We start from the raw sequence: 27,054 nt of genomic DNA, 5'->3' as shown, positions 1-27,054 counted from the left end.
GTTGATAAAAGTGACCACAAGTAATCATCTCCGAGTACATGGAAAAAAGCTAATAAAAGACATCTGTCTAAATGACATGAGAAAATACAGTTTCCCGCATCGTAGCATTGATAAGTGGAATAAACTGAGTAGTGATGTCGTTGACGCGGTGTGTGTCAATCAGATGAAAGAGAGATATGACAGGAATGGACAAGGAGACACGACACATAGAGCTTAGCTCGGGCCCTGTAATACACAAATAGGTAAATACACACACACACACACACACACACACACACACACACACACACACACACACACACACACACGATGCGTAACACTAACCCTCTTCTGCCCTCTTTGATCATATGCAAAAGTTTCACTTTTTCACTGATGGTCATCATCTTCCTCTTCCTCTTGGGCTCACTAGAGGAAGCTTTCGCAGGGGCACAAGGCTTAGGTGGCATTGTAAGGGCTTAACGAATCACTACTTAAACAAAAAAAGTTATCGTGAACACAACAAGAAGATACAGTATGCGAAAGTCAGCAGCGTGGACGAGACTGGCAAGATACAACCAAGGCCCATGGAATAGAAGGTCGACCTACGAGGCATTCAAAATGGGTCTAATATGAGCATCCGTGAAATCAGCGGGTTCACAAGTGGTCAGAGCGGGGACGTTGGTTCAGTTAGCAAGCTGCCTGGTAGGTGTTCACATGCTTTTCTCTCTCCCATTCTCTCTCTGTTCCGCGCCAACATTGGTCACAATGCCAAGTTGTGCAGTGCGTGACTATTTTAATTATCAGTAGTATATAATATATAGTATGTGATAAATGAAAACCATTATTTTTTTTCCTGGTAATTTTGCCCCTTTTAGACATTAGTAAATTTTTGATGTCTAGTTATTGAGAAGTAAATTTCTGATGTCTAGTTATTGAGAGGTCCTCATTAAATATTATAATGATACAATGGTCAAAGAGTGTGCTCTGACAGTTGAGAGAGAGAGAGACCTGCTGGCAAGTAGTGTGTGTGGGGCATACATTTTCGTTGTTATTACACACCAACTTACCGAATTACTGTACGTACAGTATTTGTAAGTGACGCCACAGACCCCGTGATATAGCGAAAAATCCGCAGAACGTATCTACAAGTATGTATAAAAACTGCGAAATAGTGAGGGAACACTGTATCTCTAATCACAGTTCTCATCTCCCTATCCTTCAAATAATCTCTTGTCCATTCGAACAAAGTTCCTCGCAGTCCTCTTATGTTCTCTAGTTTCCAAAGTAGTCTTCCATGAGGGACTTTATCAAAAGCCTTTTTAATATCCAGGTATACTATGTCTACCCATCCATCTCTATTTTCAAGTCCTGCAATAACTCTTGAGTATAAGCTTAATAAGTTTGATACACATGACCGCCCTGTCCTGAACCCAAATTGTCTGTTCGATATGACTTGCTCCTCTTAGAAATTTAACCCATTTTTCTTTGATAATTATTTCGCATAACTTCCCCAAGACACTCGTAAAGTGACACTGATCTGTAGTTTAGTGGTTCAGTTGCCTTTCCTCCTTTAGATATCAGTATTATGTTAGCTCTCTTCCATTCTAGTGAAACTTTCCCTTCATTTATTGAACTTGTAATTATTTCCCAAATTGGATCCAGTAGTTGCTCTTTACATTCTTTTAATACCCAGCCTGATACACCATCTGGCCCCATTGTTTTTCTGATTTTTAACTTATCCAATAATCTTCCAATATCCTTTTTGTGCACTGCAATATCCTGTAATCCTTGGCAATGCCATGTGCTATTAGGTTCAGTGAAATCATCTTCTGCAATGAAAACCGTTGTTGAAGCTCTCATTCATTATTTCACACATATCCTTCTCTGTTTGGGATGTTTTTCCCTTCTTTAATTATTTTTTCAATTATTACATTATTCTTTGTTTTGCTGTTTATAAACTTGTAGAAAAGTTTGGGTTCATCTTTGCTTTTTATTCACTACATCTTTGTCAAAATTTCTTTCTTCCTCTCTCCTTACTCTAATATATTAATTTCTAGCATCTTTGTACTGCTGTCTGTTATAGTCATTTCCCTGCTTTAAGAGTTTCTTCCATGCTTTATCTTTTGCCTTTTTTTTTTTTTTTTGTTTGTTTGCATCTAGCATTGTATCAAGCATGTATTTTTTCTGAACTCTATAAACAGGTACAAACTTTTTCACTCCTTCATTATATTTCTGTAAGAATATGTCATATTTCCCTTGTACTGTCTTTCTGTACATAATATTACTTCACTGAATATCAGCAAAATAGATCCTTAAGTTTTCAATATCTGCTCTTGCATAATTTAATCCCTTTCCTTTATAGTCCTCTCTGTAACTTATCTCATCTTCTTCCTGAATTTTCATCTCTAATGTCACATGATCACTTCTCCCCATTGGACTAAGGTATTATATGATTGGAGGGATCTCTGGTTTCTTTGTGAAAACTAGGTCAAGCAACGATGGTTCTTCTTCCCTGTACATTGTTGACTCCTCCACCCACTGGTCCATTGCATTAACCATAGTCAACTGTAACACTTTCTCACTCCACTGCCCAGCATTATCCATTACTTCCGTCTCTCTCCAGTTTACTTTTTTACAGTTAAGTCTCCAAATAAAAGTATTTTTCTATCTCTTCTTATCATGTTATCTAGGCACTTTATCATCTCCCTTTGCATATCTTTATGTTCTTCTGATCCCCATGTATTAGTCGTTGGTGGAACATTTATAACTATAATTTTTCTCTTCTTCAAATCTTTTGTTTTGATTGTTACTCCCATTACTTTCACTTCGTCCTCGCCATATTGCACATCTTCCACATATATATTATCACAAACTATTATTAGCACTTCTCTTCCCTCTTTTATCCTTCCTATCTCTACTCCAGGTATTATATCCCTCTATAAAGTTGACATGGACATGGATCCCTCTTCTCAGTTTTGTTTCAATGATGCACATTACATCCGGCTTTTTCTCTTTCAAATAATCCCTAACTTCCAATATGCTTGATAACAACCCATCTATATTAGTATGTCACTCTTAATTTCTTGCCTCCTCCACGACCTCCTCTTTCTTCCTTAGGTACCACTTCTTTAGTCTCATATCCAGAACCCTCCAATAAAACTACTACTTCTCTATCTCTGTCCTTTTCATTTTTTTTTCCTTAGCTTTACTTTTTAGCACTTTCTCCTTTTCCCTCTCTTCTAAGTTCATATCTCTTTTTATCCATATACCTCGAGATACAAATGCCCCAATACGAGTTTTTTTATATACGACGAAAAATTTCACATAATTTTTGCCTCAAAATACGAAGATATTTTTAAGATACGAATAGCCATCGGTAGGTGGCGCAGCGATCGCTCGACTACGCGCGTCCACCCGAACATTCAGTTCGAGTTGTGTATCGTTGTTCATCCTTTGTGCTCCTCAGCAGTGTATATTTTTTCTTAAATTTTGTGAACTCAAGACCATGGGTCCCAAGAGTAAAAATAAGGAGGCTGAAAAGAAGAAACTTAAGAGAAGTCGTGCAGTGGATATGAAACTCCAGGGCCTTTAAAGCACATAAAGGTATTAAAAGAGAAACTCCAGGTCATGTGGCGTGCCAGTAGTAAGTTATGAGTAACACACCAATTCCTCCTCCGTACTACATATACGAAGTTCTCTTAGAGCGTTGGTAAGTATGAATGTACGTTTAACCCTTAACCCTTTCCTTCCGGCGCTTAAACTATTTTCCCGTTTGCTATGACGGCTAAAAATGGTAAATCTAGAAATTGTCAGAAAACTGTTTGAATACTAATAATTATTTTCTCTTTGTTATTCTGAATACAATGATGTACAGGCAACCCCCGCTTAACGAAGGGGTTACGTTCCTAAAAAACACTTCGTTAAGTGAACCGATTATAACAAGTTTAACCCCTGATTTGAACTTCAATTGAGAGTAAGCAAAGCGAGAGTGCATCATAGTACAGTAAAAGGTTTAATGAAAGTAAAAATTATGAAGTTAAACATTTAGGTAGTTTAATTTAAGTCATTATAATGTACACTATTGTATGTATGTACGTAACTTTATAATGTTGATGATCTTAACTTTATGAAGCGAGGGAGAGTGAAACGGGAAATACACTAACCGGCAACCTGGTTAATGTAAACAAAGTGTGCATCATGGTACCGTATACAAAATTTATGTACCACATTTCCACAAGGCTTTCCATTTTATCCATTGTAGAGTCACGAGTTCTGGTTGTTCTTTTACCTTTCAAGGAAGATGCGGTCTCACCAGCCTTCTTAATAGAGTCTGCTGACTTGCTGATGGAGTCAAGATGGTGGCAAGCAATGTTATTAGTTTTCTGGCCTCTCGTGTCTGTGAATAATACCTAGCTTCACTTCGAGAGTAAGACACTTCCTGGTCTTCTTAGGAACGTTAGGCCACATTCCAGGGCATTTTGGTGGTAAGTTGAACTAGGGAAAATGAGCTGCTGGTGACGCTGTTATGTTTTGACTAGGGAGTGAGTGGTGGGCATGATCTTGATCTTGATCTTGATGCTACAGGCGACGCAGGATTTCTTCTGAGTCAGGCCTTTGTATCGGTAGCGCCTGTGTTGTCCACGAGAGGCTTGATCTTGATCTATATTCTACAGGTGTCTCAGGATTTCTCCTGAGGCAGGCCTTAGTACCACCAGCTCCTGGTGTATTCAAAAGCCTGTCAGCTTGCATGATACGGTGGGGCTTTCAAATTTGGAAAAAATTACCTGGATAAAACTTCGTTAAAGCGAGTTTGGTGTCCGTTAAACGAGCAGATGGTAGTAAAACGAAACCTTCGTTGTAGCGAAATTTCGTTCGTTGTGTGAACCTTCGTTAAACGGGGTTTGCCTGTACTTTGTAGCTCGATGTGACCTCTGAAAGTTCAGTTTATGCCTTATCAAGGATTCCTCCTCCTCTTGCTGTGAGATCCGTCTTCCAGAAACAGCCCGGAGAGCGATGACACCGCTCTCTCTCTCTCTCTCTCTCTCTCTCTCTCTCTCTCTCTCTCTCTCTCTCTCTCTCTCTCTCTCTCTCATCTTGGATGGGAAATTGTACACAACTCCAATGAGAGAGAGAGAGATTTCATCCCTTTTCATATCAAGTTTCAGGCAAATAACATTCTCTCTCTCTCTCTCTCTCTCTCTCTCTCTCTCTCTCTCTCTCTCTCTCTCTCTCTCTCACACACACACACACACACACACACACACACACACACACACACACACACACACATACACATCTAATGGGGAAGACTGGCTGGGTGACCAGCAGGCGACCGAGGCAAATAACATTCTCTCTCTCTCTCTCTCTCTCTCTCTCTCTCTCTCTCTCTCTCTCTCTCTCTCTCTCTCTCTCTCTCTCTCTCTCTCTCAAACACACGCACACGTAATGGGGAAGACTGGCTGGGTGACCAGCAGGCGACCGAGGTGAATTACACACGCTTTCATGCGCCAACCTGTTAGTTGATCTCTCTCTCTCTCTCTCTCTCTCTCTCTCTCTCTCTCTCTCTCTCTCTCTCTCTCTCTCTCTCTCTCTCTGACAAGTTACCTTCTACCATTTTATTATAAAATCGAAGATAATGAAAAAATTAATATAAAAGAATGATAGGTAATTTTTTTTTCCCTTTCCGAGTCCTCACTAATGACTTTGCTTTCTTCAGTTTCTTCTTCTAAATATTCATTGTCACTGTCTTCAAACTCAGAAGCACTGCTAAATACATATGTTCTGTCCTGCTCCATGGTGAGTTATGATCTGAGATCCTTCGCTCTTATCAGGATGTCTCTTCGCACTTATCATGGTGCTTTCTACCCGGCGGGTCGCTGGAGATTGCCAAGTGTTGCCCGGAGAAAGGAAAAATAGCTTAGTTACCGCTAAATTTCCAGAGCTATAGTGACAACACTACATGTGGAAACATGCCAGACACTTCCACTCACCATCTGACTCGAGAAACCGCGCTTGGAGCTCAAAATTGAGGCGCGAAAATTCTTGATTACGGGTATGATCGCCGTCGCTACGGACGCATTGATGCAATCATATATATACGATTGCCAGAAGGAAAGGGTTAAAACTCAGGGACGTGGGGAGTTTTCACTCACGCTAACTTGGCAGGTTTGGCGAGAAACGCACAAAATAGCCTTTATTCACATACTGATTACACTTGGGAATTCAATAAATGAGTGAGTACAAATGGTGTTCTGTCCACAAGCAACTCTTCCTCTTTACAATGCAAAAAAAAAACAGAAGTCTCTAGATGCTATGGTTACCAAAATATCACAGGTTGAATGAGGTGGTATCATCGGTGTCTGTGTCCTTGCGTCCAATCGGGTCCAGCGGCCTTGGCTAGAACAATAGAAAACGGGCCCCTTGTATCCTCTCTCTCTCTCTCTCTCTCTCTCTCTCTCTCTCTCTCTCTCTCTCTCTCTCTCTCTCTCTCTCTCTCTCCTTCCTGTTCTGATACCACTCTCATTCAAAAGTTGTCTCCCCGCAACATGGCGAGAGACTCGAGGTGTAGAAAGAGCGCGGGAGAGATGGCAGAATCGGGCACCATGAAATCACTGTCGCTCCCACCATCCATTGTGGGAGTTGGTGACACAGTAGTGTATAGCATATGTTTACTCCTGATGAATGTTGCCAGCTCACAAGCAAAGAAAACGGGAAGAAAATAGTCAAAATATAGCACAAAAACGTCTAAACGTCTATCGACGTGTTCCGAGTCTTGCATGATGAACGTCTATCAACGTGTCCTGAGTTTTACAGGTTAAGTTGTTATTTTGGGCAATGTAGTACATTTATATCATGTATACAATAAACATTGTACAGGCAACCCCTGCTTAACGAAGGTTCACACAACAAAATTTCATTAAAACGAATGTTTCCTTTTACTACCATCTGCTCGTTTAACGAACACCAAACTCGCTTTAATTTTTTTCCAAGTTTGAAAGCCCCGCTGTATCACGCAAGCTGACAGGCTTTTGAATACACCAGTGCCTCGTGGACAAAACACGCACCACTCACTCCCCCTAACTGCATCAGCAGCAGCTCGTCTTCCTTCACTCAACATGCCATCAAAACGCCCTGCAATGTCGCCTAGCATTGCTAAGACCAGGAAGTCTCTTACTCTTGAAGTTAAGCTGGATATTATTCACAGACACGAGAGAGGCGAGAAAACTAATAGCATTGCTCACCACCATCTTGACTCCATCTACTGTCTACTATTTTCAAGTCAGCAGACTCTGTTAAGAAGACTGGTGAGACCATATCTTCCTTGCAAGCTTAAAGAACCACCTGAACTCGTGACTCTGCAATGGATAAAATGGAAAGCCTTGTGGAAATGTGGTACATAAGTTTTGTGTGCGGTAGAATGTTTATATTCCACAGGTTGCCAGCTAGTGTTTTTTGTGCTCCACTCTCCCTCCCTTCGTAAATTTAAGATCATCAAGATTATAAAGTTACTTACATACATACATTAGTGTACATTATACTGTAATGACTTGGTCTTAAATTAAACTGCTTAAATGTTTAACTTCATAATTTTTTCTTTCATTAAACCTTTACTGTACTATGATCCACTCTTGCTTTGTTTACACTCAATGGAAGTTAACCCGTACAGCGTCAGAAGATCTGAGACTTTGTGATTTCGCCAGTGCTGGCCACATCATGGATTTATTTATTTTATTTTTTTATTTATTTTTTTTTTCTTAACCACTCTTAAATGACGTGAAACAAATGAAAATGACAGTCATTCCTCCCAGAACTGACTGGAAGTGGTATTAATTGGTGCGAGATGTTTTGCGCTAAGGTTAGCGACTTAGCAAAGCCTTATGTGACTTGTTTATTCACTTCCTCGTTTCTCGCCAGGCGATCCCCGAGTTGGACACATGCATACTATCGTTCCTGAGTTGAAAGAAAAACATGTCATGTTTTGCTGTTTAGAAGTGTTTGTGGCTAAAAATAGACACGAGATATCGTGATGGAGTGTTGCCTTTCGTGGTGCAAATATTTTCCGAGTAATATGTACTTGTTTTTCCTTATAACAAAGCGATTGGAAAATTCTTATTTATGTCATACAAAGTTTTCACTACCACAATATAACAGTTACCAAAAACATCTGAAATGGTAAGAGTAAGTAATGGAAATTACGCTTCGTTCATATTAGCGGAGTTGAGGGGTCAGTTTCCCGCTACACCGAGCTAAAGGCAGCAGAAACTGCTAAAGTTCAGATATGTAATAAATAAATACAGGAAGCATTCATGTTAGCAGGGACGAGGAGGCAGCATGAGCAATGTCTACAGTGCATGATGGCAGTATAATGGTAGGTTTTGAGGACGCAATACCTCCGAAAACACTAGGAAGTTCGCCGACGTATCTCATACATCTCTGACGCCTGGTTCACTCAGAGTAGCTGACGTATCTCGTACGTCTCTGATGCTGTACGGGTTAAAGTCAGGGGTTAAACTTGTTATAATTGGTTTGTTTAACGAGTTTTTTTTTTTTTTTTTTTTTTTTTTTTTTTTTTGGAATGTAACCCATTCGTTAAGTGGGGATTGCCTGTTTTTATCTTATATTAAATCTATATTAGGTTGGTATTTAAAGCATGTTAATTTTTTTGCGGGGTGGTAAATTTGTATCATTAGAACTAATTAATTTTATTTCCATTAATTTCCATGGGAAAAATTGATTTGATAAACAATTTTTTTGATATACAATGATCATCATGAAATGAATTAAATTCGTATATCGAGGTACCACTGTATTCTTGTGTTCAATATCATTGGCCAGCTTCCCTTTTCTAGCCATAATTTCCTCTACAGCCACTTGGGATCTCATTCACACCTTCATTGGTCTCCTACCCCCTTCACTGTATCTTCCTAGCCTGATCACTTCCTCCACCTCTTGGTCTGATTCTTGTGTGCTGTCTTGTACTTTTTTTTATAACAGTTTTGGCCAATTCTCTCTCCACGTTCTCTTGTGAATTTATTTGGATTTTTCTTTTCCTTCATCCCAAAAATCACGAAGCTTTTTTTCTTGTCCACTGCATCCCGCATCAGGTCTTCTTTCTCTTTAATAACTTCAATTACTGTGACTTTCGTGTTCTCCTGAATTTGTCCCTTTACTGTTGGTTGCGGGATGTATAATGGAGGGCGTGTATGCCTAAGTAAGGGGCAGACATACACGCAGTACACGTAGATTCTTTACTTGTCCTTAGAGCTACAAAGGGTAGGAAATGGCGGCCAGTAGCGACTCGGGAGCACAGGCTCACGCGCTAGCTGAATGCGCAGAGAAATACACAGTGTTGCCACATACACGTAATATGCATTAATACAATACATAACCCACATCTCCCCCTTCTGCGCTCAGAAGTCTACAGGGACTCGAGCGACTGCAGCTGCGGACGCCTTCTCCTGGAGTCGTGGCGACCTGCGGGGCACCACCGTATCAGGTGCCGCCAAGGGAGCAGTGGCGTCCTCCATCGTAGAAGAAGCGTTTAGGGTGGAGCAGGGCGGAGGAAGCGCCTGTTCCTCCACCACACTCGGCCACTGGGCATCTTGAGCAGGTAATCCCGTGACCTGCCAACGCCCATGATGGTGCCAACCTTGTCCCACCGCTGCGTAGTCGGGTCCTGGATCCGAACCACGTCACCTCGCTGCAGGGGTGGAAGAGGCCGAGCGTGAGCATCGTAGCGACTTGTGGCATCACGGAGACGGGCAGCAGCTCGACGGTCGCAACTCGTCCCTGGCCTGCCACCGTTTCTGGAAGGCGCTGGCATGTGCGGGGACGCAAGAGCGTAAAGGGCGACCATACAGGACTTGAGCTGGAGAGCGACCCGTCTGGTTGGGGGTGTTCCGAAGCTCCAGGAGACCCCTGTCGAACGCCTCACAGTCTATATTGCCAGACGGTGCCACCTTCTGGATGAAGTGCTTCACGGCCTTCACTGCAGACTCGGCATGGCCGTTAGACTGTGGGTAATGGGGCGTCGATGTGTCGTGACGGACTCCCCAGCGCTCGAGGAACGTAGAAAACTCCCGGCTGGCGAACTGTGGGCCACCGTCCGTGCGCAGGCGTACAGGAACACCCAGGTCCCTGAAGAGGCGGCGGAAATGGCGAATGGTGGCAGCAGACGTCGTATCAGCGCCACAGGACACGACGACAGGCCAGCCGGAAAGACGATCTGCAATGACTAAGAAAGCCTTCCTGCAACTGAGAAGTAATCAGCAGAAATGGACTCGAATGGTCGAGTTGGGTTGTCATCACAGAGTCTTGGTTCTTGCTGTTGACTGGGCTGCAGAATCTGGCACGGCTCACATGCTCGAACAGTGTTGGCAATGTCTGCATCCACGCCTGGCCAGAACACAGCCTGCCTAGCACGGCGCTTGGTGGCTTCGACACCACGATGGCTGTCGTGCAGGCGGGCCAAGACACGGCGACGTAGAGCTGTAGGCACCAACACTCGTGCACCGTACAGGACGAGATCCTCATCACAGTAGAGGTCCTCCCGTAACTTCCAGTACGGGCGGAGCACGTTGGGGAGGGCGTACCTGTCCATAGGGAATCCGTTCTTCACAAAATGAAGGAGCTGGACGTACTCGGGGTCCTCGGTTGCCACCTTACGAAGCTCCTCAAGGGCAAGGTCACTGCCAGGAGGTGCTTCTGCAACATCAGGAGGCACCAACGGAGCAAGAGACTCCATCGCACGTAGTGTAGCGATACTCCTAACTTGGAAGCCGGTATCAGTGCCAAGGACTTCGTCAGCCTGCGTTGGGTAGCCAACAGGAGAGCGAGATAGAGCGTCCGGGATACACAACTCCTTGCCCGGGCGCCATACAGCTGTGAAGATGTACGGGCGATCTTCTCCTTGAGGCGTTGTAGACGTGGATTCTCTATAGCGTCAAGGGAGTAGCTGTTTAGGATGGGAACTAGAGGGCGATGATCGGTGACGAGGTTAAAGTGTTGCAATCCTGTGAGGTAGAACTTGGTCTTCCCCATGGCCCATACGACAGCTAACATCTCCAACTCGATCGTCGCATATCGGGTCTCTGTATCCGTCAAGAAACGTGAGCCGCACTGGACGAGACGCTGCTGTCCACCACCGTGGTCCTGCAGTAGGGCATAACCCAGCCCATACAGGCGGGAAGCATCGGTCTGCAGAGTCGTAGGGAGAGCAGGGTCAAAGGCAGCTAGGACTGGTGGGCTGGCCAAGGCCATCTTCACACGTTGGAAGGCTTGCTCATGGTCGGGCGTCCACACAAACGACTTCTTGGGGCTCAAAAGTGGGCGTAGAGGCGCAGCAGTGGCAGCGAGGTCGGGCGAGAAGCTGGCGAGCTGGTTGACAAGGCCCATGAAGGACCTAAGGTCGGTCAACGTAGCAGGCGTAGCAAACTCAGTGATGGCCCGAACCTTGTCAGGGTCTGCTGCGATGCCGTCATGGGAGAGCCTGTAGCCGCAGAAGGACACTGATGGAGCCGCCAGCACAAACTTCTTGGCATTTAAAGTGATGCCATGGGCTCGGCATCTGGCCAAGATGTCGTTAACGTGGCGTAGATGTGTGAAGTAATCCTCGTCGTACACGAGAATGTCATCCACGACTTTGACACACTGTGGCACTCCCTGTAGCGCGATGTCTCCTCGGAGGCAGAAGGCGTCGCCTGTGGCTGCGAAACCCATGGGACCTCGGAGGTACTTGAAGCGCCCATATGGAGTGATGAACGTAGTCAGGGCCTGGTCGTCCTCATGCAAGGGTATCTGCCAATATCCACACAACGCGTCAATCGTGGTGAAGTAGCGTGCCCTGGCATCGACGCTCCGGATGGCTGCAAAAGGCGTGGGTGATGGGTGTGCAGGCCGAGATACTTGTGCGTTCAACTTACTCAGGTCCGTAGTGATCCTGACACCTCCACCAGGTTTCGGCACAACAACCATCGGATGGCACCAATAAGATGGGACGTCACCAACAGGAGCAATAACGCCTCGTGCCACCATAGAGTCCAGCTCAGCTTTCACTGCGTCCCTGTAGGCCAAAGGAATAAGCCTCGGCGTGTGGACAGCAAACGGCTGGGCGTCGTCTCGTAAGTGGATCCTCATCGGCGGTCCAGACATCGGCTTGAGTGGAGCATCCTGTGTGGAATCCTTTGTCAGGAGGACATCCTGGTACTCCCTCAAGAAGTACTCCTTCGCTGCGTCTGGGGAAGTGGTGCTGAGAAGAGGTAATGCAGGCACGTTGGAACGTGGAGCTGGAGCGTTTGTCGCCTCCCTTACACTGGCGACACTGCCTTGTGCTGAGAAAATCTGAGCAGGGAAGTCGTGAGGCACGATCCCCAAAGCACGACAGTGTTCACGGGACAGAAGTGGGGTGTTCCACGAACCCTGCACATCTATCCAGCCTGTACAAGACAGCTCGCCGTAGACTAGTGTGTCCTGGAGCGAACCGAGGGCAGCAGACATCTTCGTCCCATCAGCGTTGTAGTAGGCAAGGGATGGAGGAGTGTCTTCTCTCTTTCCCTTTCGGCTTCTCGGGTCGCTGCGACTTACTCCTTGCCTTGGTTTGCTTGCAGACTTTCTCCAGGTGCCCCAGACGGTTACAAGCAGTGCACGTAGACTGCCTGGCTGGGCACTTGGGCATCAAAGCGTAGTGGCCAGTCTTCCCACAACCTCTGCACGTAACACCTGTTGCTGGGCAGCCCTTCGGGCCGTGGTCTCGCCTGCCGCAGCTGCTGCAGGAGGTAGGCGCCCGATGAGTGGGTGAAGGTTGGCGAGGGGGGACTCCAGGTTTGTGTGCTGCTTTCTTCGTCTGTTTATACGTTGAGACAGCAGACACTGTAGGTGAGGCACGTATGGCAGAGGCGGCTGACCGCGTCGCCTCGTGGGCCCTGCATACATTGATGACGTCAGCAAGAGTAGAGGCGGCGTCGAGGGACACAATCTTGGTCACCAATTCCTCGTCGTGGACGCCTGTCAGGATACCGTGCTTCATCCAGGCCTCTTCACAGTCCAGGTGGTGAGCCTTACAGATGTCGAATTCCTCCGCCAGGCTCTTCAGTCGGACGAGAAACTCGGAGAAGGGCTCGCCTCTCGCCTGCCGACAGCTAGTGAAGGCTCGCCGACGCAATGCCTCGTTGTTGGAGTCACGTATATGAGCCTGGAGAATGTCAAGCACTTCATCAACTGGCTTGAGAGAGGTAGGCGACACCTGTAATGTGTGCTCTAACACCCTCTGCGTCTCCAGAGTGAGGCACATACGTAGCTGGATCCTCTGTTTAGGCAGCGTCAGGCTGGGCAGGTCGATCATCGTCGCGTAGTCCTCCCAACGTCTCCTCCACTCACGAAACACTTGGTACGTCACGTCGTGTGACAGTGGCGGCGGAGGTGTGACAGCTGCTTTCTGCACAGGTGGGTGGGTACCGGAGCCGCTCTGTGCACCGCCAGGACTCCCAAGCGTCTGGGGTTCGTCGGAGCCGCACCGGGCGCCCTGGGAAGAAGTGAGGCTGGTTAACAGAGCACGAAACTCAGCTCTGTCTTCCCGGCGTTGTTCCTCCATCTCACGTCGAGCGGCCGCCTCCCTGTCAGCAAACCATTGGAAGAATACTGAGAAATCAGGGTAGACAGGTGTGTGAGAAGGTGCATGGTGTGGCGACCTGGGTGGAGTGGTGGTGGTGGGTGGGGTGGCGGGCGGAGGTGGGGCGGCGGTGTCCGGGGCCGCCGCTTCACCCGCACCTGCGGTAGCACCAGCCAACGTCTGTGACAGGCTGTCTGGTTGTCCCGGCGTCCCCTCATCTTCCTTCTCAACTCGTCTGGGAGGCTTGGGACGTCGTTTTGACCACGCCATGCCGAGGAATCACTCGTAGATGTGAGAGCAAATGTGTCAGTGTGCGTGGTGTGGCGGGAAGACAGCTGGGCAGGCAGGCAGCGAGAGGTGCAGCAAGGAGGTATGCGCGGGCTCACGGCACGCCGCTCGCCTCTCGTAATGGCAGTGCAGTCAGTGTCTTGCGGGACTCGACAGAGAGTAGAGGTGTATCGCGCTGCGCTCGTTTCAGGGCAAAGAGACGTAACCAGCCCCTGAAACAAAAGCGGCACCTCGATGCAAACACTCACGGGCACTGCACTGCACTATACCGCCGCACACTGCACTGTAATACACTGCCACACGCTGCACTGCACTGCACTGCACTGCACTGTCACGTAACACCACGGGTCCGCACTACACAGACGTAGCACACGTCAGTAATCTCACAGCTGGTGGCGGGAGGACGTGATGGCGCCGCCGGCTACTGGGATGAGTTCTTTCACCTCGTAACTGATGTCTCCAGGGACAAGACGTGTCGTCACTGCGCCATGTTGGTTGCGGGATGTATAATGGAGGGCGTGTATGCCTAAGTAAGGGGCAGACATACACGCAGTACACGTAGATTCTTTACTTGTCCTTAGAGCTACAAAGGGTAGGAAATGGCGGCCAGTAGCGACTCGGGAGCACAGGCTCACGCGCTAGCTGAATGCGCAGAGAAATACACAGTGTTGCCACATACACGTAATATGCATTAATACAATACATAACCCACATTTACAACCTCTGAGAATTTATCTTTTTCCTCTTCTTGCTCCTGCTTCCATTCATTTCGTAGTTCCTTCAGCTTATCACCCAATCCACCTTCTGCCCTGTCTACAATCCCGTCCTGCACTTTAACCTGCAAGCTCCTTAAGGAGCTTTCATAATTTTGGCATGTGGCCTTAAGTACGTCATTTTGTTTCTTTATTTCTTGTATCTCCTCTTTCAATCCCTGATTTATTGCACTGACCTTCTCACATTCTGCTAATCTCAATTTCAGGTTTGTGTTTTCAGTTATCAGTCAGTCCTGTTTGTCCATTAGATTCGACATCACCTTCTTTATATACCTTAATTCCCTTTCTACATTGATTAACCTTCTCATATTACCTTGTTCGTCCCTGAATCCAGAAAAATCCTTGTCTGTAAAATCAAGTTAGTTTCCTTAGACCAACCAGAGTTTCAATCTACCATTGGTTTTCACAGGATGGCGTATGTTTTGATTCAACCATATGCATGGCAGCACTACTCTGTTCCATCACTCTTGTTATTCTTTCTGTATATATGATCCAGCACTTACATAATTTGGAGACAGGAGAACCTATGGTCCCCTCCCCCCCTGTACATACATTTAGGCCAGTCTCCGACTCCTTTTGTAGTTATTCTCTGCGACCTGTTCAGATGCGTGTGGTCGGCATGGTGTCTGTGCTGTGTTCATCTGCTTCTGCATGCTAGAACCCATTGTAACTGGTTTTTGTTTGTTTATGAATTACAAAACTTGTAATAAGGTGGAGAGCGGCAACTGCTTCCCTGTGGGGGTCAATGGAGTCACACTAATGGTGAATGGGACCCACAGCCTGGCAGTGGGAATTGCTGATGATGCATTTTTATTTGAATGTTGTTGGGCAAGCGGGGATAATGACAATGCCACACTGAGAGAGAGAGAGAGAGAGAGAGAGAGAGAGAGACTGGGTTGATGGAAGTGCATGCAACAAAAACAAATAAAAATCCCCAATCAATTTGAGTTTTGTCTTCATTTATCAGTCTTTGGAGATTTATAATTTAATTTCTTTCTTTTAACTGAGCATTATTTAGTATGAAGTAGACTTGGTGTTCTTCTATGTAGATGACATGATAACCAAATTGTGTCCTAAGCGCTGGCAGAAAGTAATGATACACTTGCTTCTCCAATGTCTCTCTCTCTCTCTCTCTCTCTCTCTCTCTCTCTCTCTCTCTCTCTCTCTCTCTCTCTCTCTCTCTCTCTCTCTCTCTCTCTCTCAATGATACACTTGCTTCTCCAATGTCTCTCTCTCTCTCTCTCTCTCTCTCTCTCTCTCTCTCTCTCTCTCTCTCTCTCTCTCTCTCTCTCCTTTCCCTAAAAGCTAGAAATACTTGTTCATGTTGCCTTAGATTAGCTGTGAAGGTGGCCATATGGCCAGATTGCAGCAGGACAATAGTCCATAGCAAAGCTGCATATGTAAAGTGCGTGTAGAAGACTTGTTCTTGGGACTTGGTTGCACTTCCTTGCTCAAATGCCACATTTAGAATGGAGAATGACTTTTCTCTAGAGCACACTTAGATTTTTACCTCATAGGTTATGAGAAATATAAGTTAAAAATGATTTTGGAAATAATTTCAGAAACAGATTTTTACCTCAAAGGTTATGAGAAATATAAGTTAAAAATTATTTTGGAAATAATTTCAGAAACTTATGAATTTATATTGGAATGAAGGAAGAGAAAAAAATAAAAGACAGAGTAAAGAGGTGAGAGAGATTAGGAAGGGAAGCTACATCTTTAATTCATCTATTCTAGGTAAGACAAAATTTTAAAACTACTGTATACCTCTTAGATAGTAATTGATTCTTTTTGTTTCAGAATTGAGTATTGGATAAGATGGTCTAAATGTTCAAAAAAAGATTTTTTGTGATATTGAAAGAATAAATTACTGAAAAAGGCAAATAAAGAGGGTGGTTAAGGGTCTCACAGACAAACCACTCTCTGTAACGGACAATTCGCAGTAGCATATACCCCTTCACCCCTGAAGTGTCCATTATTGTGAGGCACCAGTCTAGTATGAGGATAGACAAAACAAATTTATTCAACAAAAGGGCTAAAAACACAAGATAGGGTAGTGTCCAATAGTTATGCAAAAAAACATGGAAAATTCCTTACTATAATTGTACTCTGCCCACAAATTTCAGAATCATGTCCTGCCTAGTCTCATATTTTGCAGGAATGGTTGTAGTTTTATGTGGTACAAAGTAATTGTAAAAATATTGTAAAAATATTATTCATTGTTCAGTAAAATAGATCTAAAATCAGTGTGTACCTATTTTCTGCTGTGTTCATTACATATACGTACGCAGGTCCAATAGGTACTTATGGCCTTTTAACTGAAACACTATTATAGCAGAGTGGTTCCTCTCTACATATGATAAATATCATTCATTGCTGTAGCAAACTATATAAGTATCATTGAGAGTTCACATCTACCTTTTTTTTTTTTTTTTTTTTTTTTTATAGCATTAAATTTAGCATGATTTTTTTTTTTATCATACATATTACTTAATACATGAATTTTTGTGTGCCCTTAAACATAAGATATAGCCTTGTTATAAATAATTACATACAAAAAATCAGCATAAGAATGCCAATAAACATTAAAGAAATGCCCCTCCTAGTCTCTCTCTCTCTCTCTCTCTCTCTCTCTCTCTCTCTCTCTCTCTCTCTCTCTCTCTCTCTCTCCAAAAATAGTTATTAGTATACCCTGCCAGGAGTAACTTAAAGAGTTAGTACATTCTGTTTCTGATTCTGATTCATAATGTGCAGGACATCACATTTAGTGTATAAAATGCATATATTTTGGTTGATTGGTGGGTAGAGTTGCCAAGTTTGGCATTAAAAGGCCAATTTGGCCTTTTAAGAGGAAGCCTTCAAAAATTTAGTTTTAGAAGCCAAACATTTAGGCCTTTTCTTGGCCTTTTATACTGGACAGGAGAGCTTACATATATTAAGTATTGTCCTTCCAAAAAATAAGTGTATTGTTAGTCATTGCAAGAAAATGGGTTTAAAAACTATCCTTATACATATCATGCAAACTTCACACATATACTATTTGTGTTTTATAGTGGTTTAGTATAGGTTTAGTATATGTATGTGTAAATCACATCCCAGATCATGATGGCAGTGGTAAGCCCTTCTCATGTTCACCGTTTCAGTTTGTCGTCAGGTGTCAAGACTTGTGACAGACAGAATTTTGATGAAATGCTGCAAGTACATTTTTAGCAAGACAACATTCAAGCCATGATCCATATAGGTCATCACTTAGTATACATAATAAACTTGATTTTGCAAAATATAGTAAGATATAGAGTATTGGCTCTATCAAGCTAATTTGTGATCTTTGTCATTATTAAGTCTAATAGTTTCTCTCTCTCTCTCTCTCTCTCTCTCTCTCTCTCTCTCTCTCTCTCTCTCTCTCTCTCTCTCTCTCTCTCTCACCATTATGATCTATATTACAGTAAAATAAGGTTGGCGTTTTTTCTCTGGCCTTTTCAATTACAAGTGCAGCCTCATTTGAACTGGGACATCTGACAGCCCTGTTAGTGGGGGAAGGAATCTGAGTGTGGAAGGGAGAGAAGTGAGCCAAGTGTGTCTGTTAGTGTTGAAGTGTTGTTGGGGTAAATGATTGTATGTTTGTTTAAAGAATGTGTCTCTTGTACTGTTGTTTAAAATGCAATGAGGAAGTCTGTTCCAGTCCTTCATGGTGCATGGGAAGTATGAGTTTGTATGTGTCTGCACTAGTATATGTTTGGTATATTTGGTTGTGTATGTTATGAATACAGTAAGTCCTCGTTATACTGTACATATGTTCCTGAAAACCTTACCGCAAATCGAAATTACCGTATATCGAACCCATTATAACATATAATAATAGAGGATGTGTTCCAGCACGTTGAAAGTCACCCCTACAGACTTGAAAATAGCCATATAAAAAAAAATTAAAGTACTGCACAAAAGAAATAAACAGAAAATGTTTTTATTTACCTTTCACTCGCCACGTATTCTATCAGATGATGTCCCTCCCGAGGCTGAGGGACAGTATGGATTTCAGCCCTTACTCATAATATCCACAAAAAACACACCGATAGGATTTCACTTGTGTTCAGTGGGAAACGCAGGAAGACTGCTAGCTGATTATTGTTGTAGCAGTGCAGCGTGGTGGCGCTATGGTGCAGTGTAAACAAAATACGAGCACATACCGTATCTGAATTTTCCTTACCATAAATAAAATCGAGGGTAGTAATTACCAAGCACCGTAACTGTGAATTTACCGGATAATGAAGTACTGTATAAGGAGGACTTACTGTACAGTAAGTCCTCGTTATACGGTACATATGCGTTCCTGAAAACCTTACTGCAAATCGAAATTACCGTATGCCAAACCCATTGTAACATGTACTAATAGGGAATGCGTTCCAACATGTCAAAAGTCACCTCTACAGAAACGAAAATACATGAAAATAATCATTAAAAAAAAAAAATGTAAAGTACAGGCAACACCCTTTAACGAAGGGGTTACGTTCCTAAAAAACTCTTCGTTAAGCGAAACTTCGTTAAGCGAACCGATTATAACAAGTTTAACCCCTTATTTGAACTTCCATTGAGAGTAAGCAAAGTGAGAGTGCATCATAGTACAGTAAAAGGTTTAATGAAAGTAAAAATTATGAAGTTAAACATTTAAATAGTTTAATTTAAGTCATTATAATGTACACTAATGTATGTATGTACGTAACTTTATAATGTTGATGATCTTAACTTTATGAAGGGAAGGAAAGTGAAACGGGAAATACACTAACCAGCAACCTGTGGAATGTAAACAAAGTGCGCATCATGGTACTGCATACAAAACTTATGTACCACATTTCCACAAGGCTTTCCATTTTATCCATTGTAGAGTCACGAGTTCTGGTAGTTCTTTTAGCTTGCAAGGAAGATGAGGTCTCACTAGCCTTCTTAATAGAGTCTCTTGGCTTGAAAATAGTAGACAGTAGATGTAGTCAAGCCATGGTGGGAAGCAATGTTATTAGTTTTCTGGCCTTTCTCTTGTCTGTGAATAATACCTAGCTTCACTTCGAGAGTAAGATACTTCCTGGTCTTCTTAGGAACGTTAGGCCACATTGCAGGGTGTTTTGGTGGTAAGTTGAACTAATGAAGATGAGCTGCTGGTGACGCTGTTATGTTTTGACTGGGCAGTGAGTGGTGATCTTGATCTTGATCTTGATGCTACAGGTGACACAGAATTTCTTCTGAGTCAGGCCTTTGTATCGGCAGAGCCTGTGTTGTCCATGAGAGGCTTGATCTTGATCTTTATTCTACAGGTGTCTCAGGATTTCTCCTGAGGCAGGCCTTAGTACCAGCAGCTCCTGATGTATTCAAAAGCCTGTCAGCTTGCATGATACAGTGGGGCTTTCAAATTTGGAAAAAAATTACCTGGATAAAACTTTGTTAAAGCGAGTTTGGTGTTCGTTAAACGAGCAGATGGTAGTAAAATGAAACCTTCGTTATAGCGAAATTTCGTTGTGTGAACCTTCGTTAAACGGGGGTTGCCTGTACTGTGCAAAAGAAATAAACAATGTTTTTATTTACCTTTCAATCGCCATGTATTCTATCAGATGATGTCCCTCCCGAGGCTAAGGGACAGTAGGGATTTCAGCCCTTACTCATCTTCCGCTGAGTGGGCAGACGAGGATAAGACGATGTCGTCTGCACTGTCGGAAGCAGATGTGAAGGGCCAGCTGTAGCAGGGTTGGCACGTTTCAATTATTTGAAGAAAGAGGATATTGAGGAAGGGCCAGCTGTAGAAACTTCGGTAGCAGATGTGGAAGGGCCAGCTGTAGCAGGGTTGGCAGGTCTGACAGGGATGGCATGTCTGACTGGCTTGAAGAATGAGTAGATGGATGACTTTGGTTTTTCTTGTTTTTTCATCATAGATTTCTTGATAAATCTTGACACTTTCTCTACGTTATGAGCCAATTTGCTACTCCTGGCAGAATTTGGGTCATGTTCCTTCAGGGTTTCCAGAGCTTTTTCGATACCACCGAGACATTCTTTAAGAGTTTTGATGTCCAGGCCACGCACAGGTTCTTCCTCGTCTCCCTCTTTTTCTGCCTCCTGTGATACCTCATCTAGCTCTATAAGTTCATCATTTGAGAGAGGTTCAACATAGCTTTCCAAAAGATCTTGAACATCATCATCATCATCATTAACTTCATCGAAGCCAGCCTTATGGCACAGATTTACTGTGTCATTTCTGATCACACCGATGTCGTCTTCAGCGAAGCCAGGGAAGTCGTGCGCGCATTCTGGCCATACTTTATTCCACGCCAAGTTCATGGTAGACGTCTTCACTTCCTCCCAAGATGACTTGATGTTATCTAAGGTGTGCTTGATATTATACGACTTCCACCATTCACTGATAGTGGGCTTGCCAGACCCATCTGTGCCCTTTATCAGTTGCTGCATGGTTTGCCGCTGGTAGTAGGCTTTAAATGTTTGCCATAGTTATTATGAATATATTTGTGCTTACAATAGACCCTTTAATATTCCATTTATTCATCTTATTAGTAATGCATGGAAGTAATATGTAATGCAGTTAGAAAAAAAAGGCGGGGGAGGGGAAGAGATAACAGGCTCCAAGGGTGGTCAAGTTAAAGTCAGTACTGTGAGTGGCTTGGAGGTGTGGCATGGATGACGTCATCACCCCTGCTCCCCCACGCTGGGCCCTCTCAGATGACATGAGCGGATACTGTATCTGTGAATTTTTCTTACCGTTTGTCGAATCAAGGGTAGTAATTTCCAAATACCGTAACTGTGAATTTACTGGATAAAGGACTACCGTATAGCGAGGACTTACTGTACATTCATTTTATGTGCTGTGGATCAATGTCATTCCTCCTCTAGAACCCCAGTGTTTTTAGTTGGCTATAGAACAGATGGAATCTATGTAAGTGTTGAATTTAAGGTCTGTGGAAAGATAAACACTAATAAGTATGCTGTGTGTGGTGCCCAATAAGGACACGCATACATTTAAGGCTCCAGGCACTGCGTATGTTTTGGACCGCTTATGGGGTAAGTTAGATTGGATGGTGTTCTGACAGTTTCAGAGGAAATTGACTACTTTTCACCTGTGTGGTAGAGATGACCTTGAAATGTCATTCATTGTGTCTTAGGACTCTCTGGCAGCAGTTTGATAAAATGTGTATCTATTGGTCTTTGGTATCTGTGATTGAACCAATAGGTGTGCACACAGCCACAGCTTTTATCTTTTGTTTCTAAGCAGTCCTGGTGCATTTTACTCATGCATTGCATGACAGAACTAATCTACAAATAGAAAAAAATAATTTTCAGTTAGAAAATCAGTCATTAAACACGGAAAAAAGTTGCAACCCTTAAGTTGCAGTCTGCCTCCTGTACAAGGCTCATAAATAAATAGGTTATGTTGTGGCCCTCTTGCCTTAGTTCCACTGTTTTAATGTGATTCTTGAGGAACAGCTAACATCCCCTTTCTTTTTATATAAGACATATCCCATTCTGAGGACCAACCTTCCTTGAGGAGATAAACCAGGCATTTGGCTTTGCATTCTTCTGTTAATGTTTTCCACATGATTTCATTCCATCCTCTTGTATTAATGAAGCTGCACTTGAGTCTGTTTTTGGTGTTGGTGCTTTCTTATTGGTTATTTTGAATCTTCTCTTCCTTGTTTCTTATGGTGTCCTTTATTCAATAGTTTATCCATTCTCCACCCAAAGTACGATGCTGAATCTGAGGTGTACACTGTTCCTGCCCCACACCTGCTCCATATATCTACTTTTTCACATAGCTGTATGTTGTCACACTTCCAGTTTCTAAGGTTTTCTAGGCATTCTCTGTTCACAATTCTTCGCATCTTTCCAAATTGGCTTCTCTCTTTTCCTCTTCTCATGGGTATATTCATTACCACAACATTTCTTTTCACTTTTCCACCATTCTTCCAACAATATCCAGTGATTTGTCAACTTCTGTCTTAGCAATTAAGTGGATAAGATGGTGAGTTTGGGAGTGGGCAGACATCTATGTGTAGGTTCAAATCCCACCACATACCGCTTTGAAACTACAGTAAATCCTCACTATATCAAACTAACTGGGGGGAAAGGCCTAAAGTTATAACCGAAAGTTCATTGTATTCAAGGGTCGGTAATCCATCTTCTATAATGACCTAAATTCACTATATCAGATAAGTCGTTTGTTCATGCATCAGGCCAGTCAATGCCGCCAAGCCCAGGAGTGTTTTGTTTACCTTCCTGAATTCCACACATCCACAAGAATAAACTGTAATTACTGGATGAATGCTGGGTGTAGACTGAGGCTGTGGGGTTGGGGGGCCACGAGGCTGTGTGACGCTAACTGCTCCTCATGCACCGAACTGAGTTCGCTATTTACTGAACCGAGTTCGCTATATCAGGATTGTTCGGCCAGAATAATGCAGTAGTTATATCCGAAAATCGTTATACAGAGGTTCAGTATAGCGAGGGTTTACTGTATGCCATTTGTCAAGTGGTTTAAAGTTATCTACATGGCACCATGATACCCAGGTTCTAGGTGGTTACACCAAAGATGGTGATGATATGGGCCCTAACTTTTCTCCTGGTGTGATTCCTGTAAATCCACTAATGGAGTGCTGTGGCTCACTAACACTTGCACTCTCACCAGATACTTTATTTTCATCGCTACTAAGCCTCTCTGGTGTCATCGTCAGCTTCTAAATGAAAAACTACCGACAGAACGCAGAAGATTGTTGTTTATCTCAAGACTGCAGTAGGATTAGTGATGCGCACCACCATCCGGTATACCTGTATTACCAGTAATACATCAAAACAGTACATTGGCAGCTGCGAGAAGGGAGATGACAGAGCTTTGTATATGACCAAATTTGCAGCCATTTTATTACCAGATATTTTCACCTCTAATAAGCCTTTGGTGTTAATGTAATTTATAAAGGAAAAAAACTACAGATAGAATGTATGAGAATGTTATTCTGATGACCACAGCAGCACAAGTCACAACTGGTGGAGGGGGAAGGGGGACGCCAGGGAACCTTTGTTTACAACCGTGGGTGTGGACGTTCGACTATTAGGTATTTTTTTTTAGTATTAAATCGAACTTTTGTATTCGAGTATTGAAAAGTTTGAGTATTTAGACATTCAAGTATTGAGTCTCCACTGTATTTAAAGAGAATAAATTACCAAAAAAGGGGAAAGGGGGTGTTTAATTGTTTCACAGACAAACTGCAGTCAGTAACAGACAACCCCTCACCCCCCAAGTGTTCGTTGTTGCAAGGCACCATTGTATTGCATTATATTCTGCAACCTTGGTTTTATTTAACATTTAAGTATTAATCTCAGGAAAAAAAGATATTCCCAGTAAGTTCTTTTACAGGGTTGGTCCATTATCTTACATCTATCAATTCCCATCCCCCTACTTTATTAGTGATTGATGCTACTCCTGCCCTTAGCTGTATTTTCCAGAATCTATATGAGGGTGTCAGAACCATAGGGGTTCAACAACTACTATTTAAAAACTGAGAAAAATGCATCTAAGATTTTATGAACAATTACTTCACTTCTAAGAAAGATATCAATTTCAATGAAGTTTTAGATGAGAGCCTTGCTCTTAAGAATTTTTTTACCAAGAATGAAAAAAATATGGTGTGTTTGCACACTAGCACATAAAATGTAACCCCCCTCCCACCCTCAGGTTTTCATACATTTCATTGCATGTCTTGTGATTGAAACCTTGGTAAAAATTTTACTGGTTAATAATACTTTATTAATACAATAAACTACATAAAGGGACAGCATTTTAGGCTAAGTGTATTGAAAAATAGGAGAAAATGCAAGTATTGGTACATACTACTGTATAATAGTTAATTAAAAGAAAGCAACAAATTAAAGGATGATTAATGGGATGTTAGAGGAAGTCATTAAGAAAATAAAGTAATCGCCCGCGTATCTGGATCGCCATTATCCGGAATTTGCTACTATCCGGAGCTGCCCCCAAGCGTATTCAAACCTACTGCGCAAGTGATCCCTCGATCCCGCTAGGCGGCAGCATTTACTCCCATGCCCTCCCAGAGCGGGATCCAAGAAACTTTAACAACATCAGAGCAACCTCCTGCCGCGAAATGTTATCCATGAACGCTTGGAGGGACGGTAATGAGGTTGCTATCAGGTTGCTGGGAACACCACCTCTTGAGGTGGTGTTACTGTCTTATATATGTACATTTATATTCACAAAGCATTTTTATTACCTTTTGCAAACCTTGCCCCAAAGAAAGGATTATTTTGTAATGCATAAAGTAAAATGTTAGTAGCATGGAATACCAAAAATAAAGCAGAGATGAGATTGGTCGCAGACGTGGCGGGGACTCACGGCGACTCTGCTGCTTCTTCTTGTGACCCTTTTAGCTTATGTGACGCTTTCACCACTATTTTTATGTTTCCACTCGTTTATTGCCTGCTATAATGGATGCCATGTCTCTGTGTTCATATAGGATCGTGCCATGAGAAGGTTATTTTGGAGTTAGTGAGGGAAATAGAGCACATCTGGGACCTTAAAAGTTAATTCTATAGCAAAAAAACTTGTGCAAATCAGCAATCAATGAGATAGGTGCCAATCTCTGATGACTGCTTCCCTCTATGCAGGGTGTTATTAGAGGTGAAGATTGAATACTTGTGATGATTTAATTCGATCACAGTTGTCATCGTCACCAGAGGAAGACATCTTGTTGTGTAGTTGTTTGTTTACATTCATTTCCCGCTAATCCAGCTGATGCTTCCCAGTCGCTATGTGAGAATGTGTTCTGACTAGAAGGGCTCAGTCGATACCTCTAATGACCTGCAATTTCAGTCACATATTAACACAAGAAAAAAGGGCCATGCAGTCACCAGATTCCTTACAGGGCCAATAGTTACCCAAAGGACAAGGACAAATATCTTGAAACCTCCCTCTTGAATGAAGTCAAGTCATAGGAGGTTGGAAATACAGACACAGGCAGGAAGTTCCAGAGTTTACCAGAGAAATGTATGAAAGATTGAGACTACTGGTTGACTTTTGCATTAAAGAGTTAGATAGAATACGGGTGAGAGGAAGAAGAAAGCCTTGTGCTTTGAGGCCACAGGAGGAGGGGAGGTATGTAATTAGCAAGATCAAAAGAGCAGTTAGCATGAAAATAGTGTTAAAAGATACCAAGAGATACAATATTCTGGCAGTGGGGAAAAAACTGAAGACAGTCTGTCAGAGCAGGGGAATTGATGAGACAAAAAACTTTTGATTCCATTATCTAATAGAGCTGCGTTAGTGGAATCCCCCACAAACAGAGTTAGCAGTTGGTGGATGAGAAAAATTGGCAGAGATGCCTCAGAATGCCTAACTTCATAGCAAGAGATAAGATATGAAGTTTCTAGTTTAGATTATGAGTAAAGGACATAGCAAGAGATAAGATATGAAGTTTTTAGTTTAGATTATGAGTAAAGGACAGGCTAAGGATATTCAGTGTAGTAGAGGAAATAGTTGTCTGGAAGGTTGTGTCGAGTTAATAGATGGAGGAATTGAGTTTTGGGGGCATTGAACACTACTAAGTTTTCCCTGCCCAATCAGAAATCTTAGAAAGATCTGAAGTCAGGTGTTCTGTGGCATCTCTGCATAACAGGGTTCCTCATCTATGAAAGGACAAGGAAAGGTGTAGGGTGGTATCATGAGCGTAAGAGTGGATAGGGCAAGAAGTTTCGTTAAGATTATTAATGAATAATAGGAAGAGAGTGGGTGACAGGACAGAACCATAAGGAATACCACTGTTAATAGATTTAGGAAAAAAACAGTGGCCATCTACCACAGCAGCAATAGAATGATCAGAGAGGAAACTTGAGATAAAGTTGCAGAGAATGATGAAAGCCACAGGAGGGCAATTTTTAGATCAAAACCTTGTGCCAGACTCTATCTAAAGCTTTTGATGTGTCTAACACGACAACAAAAGTTTCACCGAAATCTCTAAAAGAGGATGACCAAGACTCAGTAAGGAAAGCCAGTAGAGTGGCTTTGACAGAAGCCATACTGGCGATTAGATAGGATATTGTGAAGTGACAGAAGTTTAAGAATCTTCGTATTGAGGATAGATTAAAAAATTTAAACAAGCAATTGTTTGGTTCAGGGTGACATGTTTCTTATGGAAAAAGCCACTGAAATGACAAGAGATGGCTATGGGCTGTGTGCCATATGCCCTCATTGGTTGGCTGACTCCCACTAACCTTGAGCCTGTCTGATTCTTAATTGACGCACCACTAGGCTCATCCACCAAACACAATGTGAGCTTCCTGAACGGATAGATCGTAAGTTCACTGGCTTTTGCAAGATTTTCAACCCTATTGAAGTCACAAAACAGTGTG

At 43.1% G+C, this 27,054-nt stretch overlaps 1 protein-coding gene across 2 annotated transcripts in view; it reads left to right on the top strand.

The window, feature by feature from the left end:
• The window catches only part of LOC123519810, a 31,333-nt gene extending 13,222 nt beyond the window's left edge, over positions 1 to 18,111 (top strand). The window contains exon 4 of one of the 2 annotated variants that reach the window (XR_006679097.1): positions 18,093 to 18,111. Coding sequence is in view for 1 of the 2 variants with exons in the window: in XM_045281327.1 (XP_045137262.1) it covers positions 12,585 to 12,775 (191 nt within the window). In the remaining variant the exon portion in view is untranslated. Of the gene's footprint in view, positions 1 to 12,584; positions 12,791 to 18,092 lie in introns of those variants that run through there. The other variant, XM_045281327.1, reaches the window with a different exon arrangement.
• The last annotated feature ends 8,943 nt before the right edge of the window (positions 18,112 to 27,054 follow it).

The sequence above is a fragment of the Portunus trituberculatus genome, chromosome 46 (genome assembly GCF_017591435.1).
Source record: "Portunus trituberculatus isolate SZX2019 chromosome 46, ASM1759143v1, whole genome shotgun sequence".
In the NCBI taxonomy this organism is placed as follows: Eukaryota; Metazoa; Arthropoda; class Malacostraca; order Decapoda; family Portunidae; genus Portunus; species Portunus trituberculatus.
Note: the sequence above shows the minus strand (reverse complement) of the source record. Positions and strands in the feature narration are given on the sequence as shown.